We start from the raw sequence: 10,995 nt of genomic DNA, 5'->3' as shown, positions 1-10,995 counted from the left end.
ATATATATATAGATATATATATATAAACAGATTTTAGTTTTGTACACAATACAGATAAAAACAGCCTTTTTAATTTGATGCCATAATAAGCCAGAGGAGGGTTCACAGCTTTGTCTGTTCAGCAGGTGTCGTAGCCACTACACTACAACAGAGGGAGCTCCTCGCAAAGCTCAATGGTGCTACAGTGAGAGACTGAAATTCCTCTTACCACATCAAGGGGCGTCTCAGTTGCCATCTAAAAGAAACAAAGAGACTTTTTGATATAGTGTCAGAAAACAGATTTATCAGCCTTTATGGCCAATTTTTCCCCATTCAGTGCAGCAGCTGTACACACCAGCTCCAGGCAGAGTGTGCGTCCGTAGGCCGAGGCATAGTGCACTGCACTATAACCCTGTTTGTCTCTCACACCTGGATCTGCGTCATTCCTCAGAAGGTATTCCACACATCTGGGAAAGACAATAGACAGGGTATTTCTTTTATCTCTTTTAAAGAAACACTTTAAACTTGGCATTAGGGATTCTCGGAAACATAATATTTACACATTGAACACAGAGCAGAACTTACTTCCCATCAATATCAGCAGCAGCAGCGTAGTGCAAGGGGCTACAGCCTCTCTTGTCCAGCTCATTGATGCTTGCCCCAGAGCCCACCAAGGCAAACACACACTGGTAGTTACAGTTGGCTGATGCATAGTGTAGCGGAGCTCTGTGAAGATCAATAAATTAAGTTAGCCACTATTCGCAGATTTAATGTGGTCAAAACTTTACCATTGTCTCCATCTCTTATTTTACTCCATTTCTAGCATCCACCTTTGTGACACCAGCACTGTACTCTTAATCCAACTTTCACATTTTATCTTACCTGCCGAAGTTGTCTTTCCTGTTAAAGTCTGCTCCGATGTTTAACAGCAGGTTCAGACACTCCAGGTTCCTGTGTGGAGAGGGGGACAGCTGTGTTAATGTACCACTCACTGGTACAACAGTTAACCGCATGACATTTACAAAGTACATACACAAGCTTTCAGTTCAACCAAAACATGTATCAGATTGTTGAAAAGAGAAAGAAAGAGTACAATGACAGGAGAATAAGTAAACTAATAATACTGAAGCAGTAAGCAAAAACAATCACCCTCCAGCTGCAGCAGCATGTAGACAGGTCCTTCCAAAGTCGTCGGGAGTGTCTATGACAAACCCTGCACAAATATGCAAGCTGCATTAATTTGGATGTCAACTGGGTGATTCCACAGGCCTGAATGGTGTCAGCATTAATGTACCTGAGGACAGCAGCTTCCTGCAGCAATCTGAGAAGCCGCTGAGAGCTGCCAGGTGTAGGGGGAACATCCCGTGAATGCCTCTCCTTAAAAGACAAGCCATTGCATGCAAGCATTTTTATGACAGAAAAAAAGAAAGATTTTATTTATCCTGACTTAACCATTTCCAGGCTTAGAGCTGCTCACTTGCATTTGATCCTTTAACACTACTGCACAGATAACATGAAGCAAGAAGACAGACAGATGGTGAATGTCAGTTGTTACTAACTTGGCTGTGTTGGCTCCGTGTTTGATGAGCGCTGTAATAATTAGCTCGTGGCCATAGCGGGCAGCAATGTGAAGGGCAGTGTTTCTGCTCTTGTCCTCACAATCAATTTCAGCTCCTACACCCACATAAATCAGATAGAATTATATTTTCCATTAAAAAAGCCGGAGCAATCTCAAGAAAAAAAAAGAGCATATTGTGCAACATATGCGGCATACAGCACACTCTGAGATCCAAACTAATTTGAATCCATGCATGAGACAGACAGCACTGGGCGAGGGCTCTCACCATTTTGAATAAGAGCCTGAGAGCAGGAGAACCTTCCATGTGTAGCTGCCATGTGCAGGGGAGTCTTCCCATCTTTACTCTGAAGAGAGAGAAGGCAGAGAAAGAGACATTTATTATTGTAAAATGTACATATTACAAATATGAAATCATTAAAACATCAGCTATTCAACTATGAGTCTAACTCAGAAGTGTTAGAAAGATAAAATGAACAGAAGCTATCACAGACGCCACTGTGGACCACCCACACACACAAAATGCTTGAGCAGCTTGCTGCCTTAGGGAGTCTCCCTCCCCCTCCATCATCCATATGGCCTTGCACCTTGTTGCTGTAGGGACCCAATATCAGTTTCCATCACTGCTACCAAAGTGCTAAAAACATAGTCCCTCTAGCTTTCAACTAAATTCTGAGCAGGATGCATACTAGTAAACACTGAGGACATACAAGATAAAATGTATCCTTTTTTAATACATAGACACAGGAGCATTATGCACATACTTCCTTCTTTGGAAAGCAAATACTCTCCCTTGGATGAATTTCTAGTTTCAGCTTTTTTAACTGCATGTTAACATTACCTGCAAGTTGATGTGAGCCCCATGGGCCAACAGCAGCTCCTGGCACAGCGCCCCCTGGCGTGAGGAGGAAGCAAAGTGGAGGGCAGAGAAGCCCCTCTCGTTCACCTGAAGCCAAGGGACCAAGTAACAGGATTAAACACACAATTACTATGCACATGCAACGTGGCAGAGAGTGATGCGCACACACCTGGTTAACACTGGCTCCTGCCTTGATCAGCTCACCGACAACCACATCCTGTCCATTGTAACAAGCCAAATGGAGTGGTGTGTTGCCATAGGCATTAGCCTCATTTACCTATGCACAGAGGAACAACATTTTCAATTTAATCATTACTAACTACAGTAAGAAATTTTGGTGACACAGACGGCATTTTAAGGACACTGTCAGTATGTCTGTACTGACGTTAACCCCGAGGCTCAGCAGGTAGTGCACTGTGCTGCTCATGCCACTGGAGGCAGCTGCATGCAGTGGGGTATAAGCCTTCTTGTCCTTACAGTCCACCTCAGCTCCACTGGCAACCAATAACTTCACTACCTCCAGGTGACCTGATACAGAGAAGTGAGAAGGAGATGAGTCAAATTCACTTCTGTCAAGAACTACATGCCAGCATCTCCCATTCACATCAACACTATGACCACTATGAACACTCTTACCCATGTAGGCTGCCCAGTGGATGGCTCTCCTGTCCTTCTTATCAAACGCATTAATGTTGGCTCCTCTTGACAGCAGCAACTTCACCATCTGACACACAGAATCAGATTGACAAGGAGCTGATGTGTAGTCACCTCTGTATCTGTGTGTGTGGGAGTGAAGAAAGACTGACCTCTACATGTCCACTGAAGGCAGCGTGGTGCAGGGCAGTGCGTCCCGCCCGATCAGATACGTTGACATTGCTTAGCAACGGGACCAAAGCCTCAGCACAGCGTACCGCCTTATTGCTAGCTGCTACATGGAGCGGCGTCTGCCAGTTCTTGTCGCGAGCATTCACATCCGCACTGTGCTTTAGTAACACTGCCACAGCATCCTGAATAAAGAGTGAGCAAACATAAGGTCTACTGGAAAACAGTCTCAGTGCTCTAAGAATGTAAGCACCAAGGTTTGCAGGTGGCTGTGTGGGTGTTTAGAAAGTTCATATTCTATTCATAGAGGGCTTTCATCCTGAAATCAAAATGCTGGAAAGTAGAAACTACACAAGGGACTATGTTAGTTTGGGCATGTCGCCCAGGACTAAGAAGAATAGGCAGACATTTTGACGTTTATCAAACACAAAGCCATAACACAGGGGTTATTTCCATTTGCCCCTTTAAGGCAAGATTCTGGGAAAGATTCTCTTAACTTTATCACAACAGACCTTTCTTAAAACCTTGTCAGTAAAGCAGCTAAAAGATATTCTAAGCAGAAAGTGTTTGCAAAATCTCCCTTAAAAAAGGATTTGTTTACCATTACTTGTGACAGGGTCAAAGTTGTAGCGGATTCCCCAGAGGTCACATTTGCATGTGTGTTTGTGTAATGTGTTACCTCGCTACAAGAAGCCACAGCTCGGTGAAGAGGAGTTAACCACTTGTTATCTTTGGCATTAACTCGGGCTCCTTGAGTGAGAAGAAGAGAGTGAGACAGGGTAAGAAAAAGGAGATGTCAGAGCAGTCACATAGTGGCATACGCAGAATCGCAGAATGTACAAAAAGGAGGGGAAGAGCTAAATATCTTAAAAAATATCTTGTAAAAAAAATAAATAAAAAAGGATTTTATGAGAAGGAGGATGAGCCAACAGTGGCTGGAAGATATAAAATGCCCATGATCCCCTTTTGGCACGACCCGTGTGCTAAAATAGCCCTGCAGCTGCACCTGTTACTTGCTCTTCATTGAGAAACACTGAATGCACACACAGTCTGCAGCACCCTACTCACTCGTGTTACACGTATGCTTACACTCAGGCGTTTAAGTGTAAGCTCCTCCCACTGATGTGCTCAGCTTACTTCACAGAAAATGAAGCCAAAAAAACACTCGTATCAGATTGTTGACAGATCACAAGAGCGGTCACTAGTCACCATGAGACGGTAACTGAGCAGTGAGCACAGCATGGAAATTACTGAGAAAATGCATGTTATGATAAAAGAGATGACAAACAGTCAGGCTTTTATTCCAGTTTAAAATGCACTGAGCTGTATGGAAGTAGGGAACTACAGGGGGGAAAAGAGTAACATGGCATTAAATACAAAAAAAAAAAAAAAGTTGTCTGTGAAGTTTCTCAGTCATCCAGGTCATCATAGTCTAAGAAGCTTGGAAAGAAAAGCGTCCCTCTTGGGAGGACACTCCCACGAGGCTCTTACAAATTGCACATTTTAATAAGGAGAACAGCTAATTATTCAGTATTGCTTTGAGTATCTTACCGAGCAATCAGCATGATGTAAATAACGCTTTTAAGACTCGTGCCTAAAAAATACTACAGTTTGAGTGAAGGGATATAAACATACAGAAGAGGTAATGAGGATACAGACATAACTGTATTTCTCCATCCACCCAGGCATTATAACTAGAGGTCCATAATTAGGTAGAAATGAAATCAAATGATTGGCTTAACAGCAGCACGGTGGCACGGTGGTTAGCACTGTTGCCGCACAGCAAGAAGGTCCTGAGTTCAATTCCACCATCAGGCCGGTCTTTCTGTGTGGAGTTTGCATGTTCTCCCCGTGTTTGCGTGGGTTCCCTCCGGGTACTCCGGCTTCCTCTCACCGCCCAAAGACATGCAGCTTGTGGGGATAGGTTAATTGGTGTGAGTGTGAATGGTTGTCTGTCCCTGTGTGTTGGCCCTGCGACAGACTGGCGACCTGTCCAGGGTGTACCCCGCCTCTCGCCCTATGACAGCTGGGATAGGCTCCAGCGACCCTGAAAAGGATAAGCGAATGGATGGATGATTAGCTTAACAGGTGAGCTGGGATGTAATGTTTACCTGAGAGGATGAGAAGTTCAATGATCTCAGCATCTCCCAGGTAAGCTGCAGCATGCAGCGGGGTCCGCTTCTCGTTGTCCTGGGAGGACGTTACGAAACAAAAACAATCAGTAAAAAATAGGTTTCACTTCTCGTTCAGGACACACATCCTGAGCTGTGACATCATTTGCTGCATGCCAGAACAGAATCAATAGACCTTACAGTGTTGCAGACCACAGGAAGTGCCATTCAGTAAAAATATCTATCATCGTTTCCCTTTTATTCTTCACTTCACTTCATCACTTCAACACACATCTCGCCCTTTCAGTACAACTGAGACCAATCAGTGAGGTGGGGCTATAAACAAATCTCATGTGACTGGAATAGGCCTGGGCTAGTGTAGCTGGCTCCAGGGAGAGCTGGTGTTATGACCCCACCATTATAGACCCACAGAAATCACACTGGAAAAACACGCTCAGGAAGACTGGGACACAGACTGAATGAAATTGGGGAAAAAGGAGAGAGCCAGTGAAGGTCGTGAACTTTCTCATCTGAAAGGTTAGAGTGTTACAAACAGTTCATATGTCCTGTCTCGCTGGCAGCTACATAGGATGCAGAATACAGAAAGCTGCCAAAAAAGCACTCCGCCAGCCAATCGATAAACCCAGATCAGCTGTGGGCTGCCGGCTGCCTGCTGCTCCCCTCGCTGTTGTTTATGTGCCCTGTGGCAGTGAAAGGCAATGCTAATGTGTTTGTGTAAATTATTCTAAAACTAAACAACCTGAAGCAACAAAAGTGTGTGATTTACCTGAATGTTGACATCCTCTTTCTTGAATATGAGGGCGCGAACTTCATCTGGGTCCACATTGAAGATGGCTCTCAACAGAGATGGCTATAGAGATTAAAAAAAGAAAGAATGATGAGAAATGCCAGCGTATAGCACTATTGGAAAGGCAGTAATTTTCTATGCTGACAAGTGTGTTATCAGAGAGAGTTATGAGTGTTTCAGACAGAAGAGTCTTGCACACACACAGAGTATAAACCCAGGCTGGGACAGAGCCATAGGTCACATATGGCTGTATATCACCTATTTGTTTATGAGTAGCTGTTTTGGCACATAACTGTTCAAATCTGGGTTAATCCTGAGCATTCTTGCCACGTTGTGCTGCAACAGAAAGTAAATAAAATGTAAATATAGAATAAAATAAAAATGAATAACATACGTTTACGAATAAAGAAGAATTTTGAGTACATTTGCTAAATTTAAACAAGTTATACAAGGTCCTCCTCAAGAAAGAAACTGTGAATGAATGACAGGCACATGGTTTATCTTTAGCCTCCGTTTAATCTATGCTCATGGTCATAAATGTAAACAGCTGCCATGAGGTTGACAGCATACTGAGCAGGATTTGTAGCCAGCGATGCCCTGCAGTCATGATAAAAGTAAGATTACGACAAAAACAGCATCCTCCTTTTCCTTGCATCAGCCTTTATTTTAAAACTGCTTTCGGCTTTCAGAAGTGATGAATTCATAATAAAAGGGTAATTTGTCATCTCTGAGATTTAACTGTTTCTGTGTTTGATAGAGAAAAATAACAAAACTCATGCAGCACAGCAGACATTTGGTATTATAATAAATCGCCTTAAAGACTGCCCTAGTGAGCCTCATCTTTGTTACCAAGATTTGAGCAATGTAGAAAATTTAAATTAATGCTACTGTTCTCTAATTGCAGCTTCCTTCTTTCAAATCCTATAAATAAAAAAGTGTTTTTCATTTGCTGCAACAGTAGTGAAAGTGCCTAACGCTAATATGATGGTGCTGATTTTGGCGAGGCTCTAATCTTCAAATGCTGCCGTTCGCTCTTTTGCAACCTATCAAGTATGTCTACTGAGGCTCCATGTCTCTTACTGACAAACCTTTTTTGCTAGAGTGGCTCGTCATGGTCAAACACTGCTGTTCAGTCTATACTTAGTACGATCTAGTGTTAATAAGCACTACAACAAACACTTCAGCCTTCTTCTGTTTTCCCCAACCTGCTTTCATTACCTCCAAACTAAAAATAAGTAGGGCTGTCTAGCATGCCGGCATCCATCTCTTGCCTATTACAATGATGACCACTAAGCTAATGTAAGTGACTGAAGGAGGTCCCCGTGCATAAACCCTGTCATCACAGCCGGCACATCTTCTTTGGCTTCCCCCTCTTCAGTGCATGCTTCAAAGAGCAGTCATCATAAGTTGAAAAGACTTATTAGCATGTTCCAGCAGAAAGCTTGCCCTTTATACATCCAACAGCGGAGACTACAAAGACCAGGGCTTGCTTTTAATCTATACAAACCAGAGCAGTTCTCATGTGGCAGGACAATACTAGCGCTATATTTAGTGGCACAAACCATGTGCTGAAAGTGCACTGTATTTTTATAGAATGGCACATGAAACAGTACAGGTATAAACATCAGACCAGAACGAAAAAGTGCAGTGGTCTACCTTAAATCCTAGTTAATGCTGTCATTTACACACAAAACTGTAGATGGTACCCTCGTTAAAACCAGCAATTTAGAGATTCAGCAAACAGTCCCATCTCACCTTGTCATCCTCAGCGACTACCTTTCGAGAGGCATGATGGGATCTGCGGTCTGGGGATGATTTGGGCCGTGGAGGTGGGGATGAAGAGCAGGACTCATCCTCCTCTACCTCCTCCAGCACCACAATACACACACGGCTAGCCCGCTCAGACCGCATCGGGAACAAACATTCACACGCCACACAATCACTCACTCACTCACTCACACACACGCTCTGTCACTCACGCACATGAATACAGAGTGTTCCTTCTCACATATGTGCACAATTCAGCGGCACAAAGGTCAGCAGTAAATCCCGCACACATAGTGTTTTCCTCGTAAACAAGCGCTGCACATCTTCGCAGAAAAAAACCCACTCTGAAATCCGGCTCTGTCCTCTATCTGTCAGTGTTGCTTTGCGGCATGTCTCTTTATCCTCCTCCTCCTCCTCCTCTCTCGTCTCCACACTCACACTCTGTGAGCGGCAGTAGCGGAGACGGCAGGGAATTCCTTTGCGTAATGGTGGCAGTAAGAGGCATGCGGCAGAATGAGCTGCGCACAGGAAGCTACATATCCTCGCTGCTGTGCTGCAGCCAGGAGCACATACGCAACTGATGCAAACACACACGCGTGCGCACACACACAGATTAGCATAAACGTGGGAGGGGGCAGCAGCACTTAATGTATGTGTGGGTATGCATCGCTCATTTCAGGCAGACTGCTGAAGCCAGCTCTTTCAAAAGAAGAGAGGGATAGGAGAGGGAAAGGAGGGGGAGGGGAGAGGAGAGAGAAAAAGAGAGCCAGGGAAGAGAAAGAGAAGGGAGGGAAAGGGGAGTAGAGATAAAAGGGGTGAGAGACAGAGAGAAATAAAAAGAAAAGGAGTGGGAATGGGAGGGGATGATTGTAGGCAGGTACCTGGAGCACTACAGAACAGCTGTGTGAGTTGACAGTGGAAAAAAAGAAGAGCAGATAAAAGAGAATCAAGTTATAAAAAGAGTGACGAAGAGAAGTAAGATTTACTGGGACAAAGGACAGCTATTTGATGCGTCACTGTAACCAGGTCACTTCCTGGTCAGGGCTCATCCTGACTGTCCAGCTAACGAGCATGACAATACTTCCACTGTTTTAACTGTAAGAACAAAAGCGAAAGTCTAATAATGCTTTTAGAGTAAAAGCTTCCCTCTCAAGGAACAGAAACCATGCTGTTTGTTGGACGTTTGAGCTCGGTCCAGATCCCTGCTTGTTTACAACTCTACCTAACTCAGTCTACCCTTTGCCTTATCATTAAGTACCCATGTAATAAAACTCCTGTGTCTGTTATTGCACATTAAAGTAATAATGTCAAAGGCTGCTCATATTTTGTTAACTGGCCATGCTTCAGGCATCTTAAAAGCTATATTCAACATAGATTGTTAAAAACAACAACAACAACTACACATACACATACACATACACACTTAAATGTAGTGCTGTTTTTAGCTAAATGGGGTGTAAATTATCTGCATTTTATAAAGCTGGTGCTACAATAGAAGTCCCCTTTCATTTTGTATGCTGAAGAATCAAAGAAAATGAATACCACATTGTTGTTGTTTTAGTTTGTGTGTGTGCCCCTGTCCTCTTTGGTGTACTGGTGGCATAGCTTTAGAAGTTCCCATCTCCTCATTATAAAACTGGAACCAAATGGCTTTGCCAGAGAATGTGAGGGTAGCTAACAAGACCAGTCTGTGTGTGTGTGTGTGTGTGTGTGTGTGTCCTTCATATTCAACGCAGATCCTAAAAAGAGCAATCTTGCCAAGCCACACATCCCTATTAACTCAGTGGGAGGGACGGCGCAAGGCAAATGAGAGAGAGCGATTCATTTAGAAAGAGCCTTTGTGAAGGCCTAAATTTTAAGTCTAATGGTTTTAACATTTAGAAACGTAATATGAAACACAACATACAATTTCTCTTTTCCTACAGTAATCACTCTGCCATTACAGATTTGCATCAAAAGCACAAACAAAGAATGATTTTCACGAAGCAAAGCATGTAAACAACCAGCGTTTTGTCTATCCCACTTGCTAGCACTGGGGAAACTCTAAGCAGAGCAGCCCGAAGATATTTACAAAGCAAATTTGTTGTAATCCGCTAAACAGAAGTGAGTATTTCTGTCTGTATCCATCCAAACTCAAAAGCAAAGCCAAAGCAGTGGATGTGGAACAGGCTGGAAAACTCCAGATACAGTAAAATGAATGATCAACATCATGTGAAAAAACAATCTAACAAATAAATAAACATTTTGTTAGGTTGGTCTTGTGTAGTATGAAAAGTCCAGTGTGACTGCAGCTACTTCATGAGAGACCTGGCGTGACAGTGTGCATGTGTAAGAGAAAGTATGCAGGCCTGCACTGACCTCTGCTCTGACCCAGCAATAGGATGCACGGTGTGTGTAACATAATCCCAGAAACACAAAGGGCAGTGCGTGAGTGTGTGTGCTGGCACAGACAGCAGTAATAAACCTGCTGATATCAGCTGATACCGTGAGATATATTAAAAGGTTTCAACGATCATCATGAGATCATCTGTAGTATAACTTTGCTGTTTTGATGTGTAGCCAGAGCCATCTAGAGCTATTATATCTCTAGAAAAACTACAAAAAGAGCAGCAAAAACTACAAGTGGAAGATGGCGATTAGTGCAGCTGCTGCGATAGCTCTCCCCTGACTCATTATGTATGAAAGTACTGTGCGTTGCCATCCTAAAATACAGGTTACCATTTTGCTCAAGAAAGCTGATATTACCGTTATGAAATCATCTGTATGATAGGCTGAAATGTTTGTAATGGCTAATGTTGTAAATTGCTTAAGCTAAGATAATCTAACTAACTTTATACCTCATAGTATCGTTAACCACCTACTCTGCATCCATTCAACACTTTAATCTGTCTCCCATCAACAAATTATTTAAACATTTTAAATAAATGGTCTGCTACCATCACGTCAGTGTTTTAATACAACTTTTGAACTAGTACGCGGGATAGACTTTTTTAATTATCCGGTTGTTCAGTCTGACGTCACTAGCCGTGTCTGGGCCTAAACTCCGCTGCAGGTCCATATATCAAACGATCAC

At 43.2% G+C, this 10,995-nt stretch overlaps 1 protein-coding gene across 2 annotated transcripts in view; it reads right to left on the bottom strand.

The window, feature by feature from the left end:
* Positions 1-10,995, bottom strand: part of ankrd28a (ankyrin repeat domain 28a) — a 20,690-nt gene that overhangs the window by 5,842 nt on the left and 3,853 nt on the right. Inside the window, exons 1-17 of one of the 2 annotated variants that reach the window (XM_005753206.2) lie at positions 7,911-8,607; positions 6,135-6,218; positions 5,348-5,426; positions 3,916-3,986; positions 3,221-3,421; positions 3,051-3,138; positions 2,800-2,942; positions 2,584-2,691; positions 2,397-2,501; positions 1,824-1,902; positions 1,539-1,653; positions 1,274-1,356; positions 1,129-1,192; positions 862-930; positions 565-705; positions 335-446; positions 209-235 (exon numbers count right to left, since the gene is read on the bottom strand). In XM_005753206.2, coding sequence (XP_005753263.1) covers positions 209-235; positions 335-446; positions 565-705; positions 862-930; positions 1,129-1,192; positions 1,274-1,356; positions 1,539-1,653; positions 1,824-1,902; positions 2,397-2,501; positions 2,584-2,691; positions 2,800-2,942; positions 3,051-3,138; positions 3,221-3,421; positions 3,916-3,986; positions 5,348-5,426; positions 6,135-6,218; positions 7,911-8,066 — 1,725 coding nt within the window. In that variant the 5' untranslated portion in view covers positions 8,067-8,607. Of the gene's footprint in view, positions 1-208; positions 236-334; positions 447-564; positions 706-861; positions 931-1,128; positions 1,193-1,273; positions 1,357-1,538; positions 1,654-1,823; positions 1,903-2,396; positions 2,502-2,583; positions 2,692-2,799; positions 2,943-3,050; positions 3,139-3,220; positions 3,422-3,915; positions 3,987-5,347; positions 5,427-6,134; positions 6,219-7,910; positions 8,608-10,995 lie in introns of those variants that run through there. The other variant, XM_005753207.2, reaches the window with a different exon arrangement.

Source organism: Pundamilia nyererei, unplaced genomic scaffold (genome assembly GCF_000239375.1).
Source record: "Pundamilia nyererei isolate P.nyererei 1_Seehausen unplaced genomic scaffold, PunNye1.0 scaffold00413, whole genome shotgun sequence".
NCBI classification, from domain to species: Eukaryota; Metazoa; Chordata; class Actinopteri; order Cichliformes; family Cichlidae; genus Pundamilia; species Pundamilia nyererei.
Note: the sequence above shows the minus strand (reverse complement) of the source record. Positions and strands in the feature narration are given on the sequence as shown.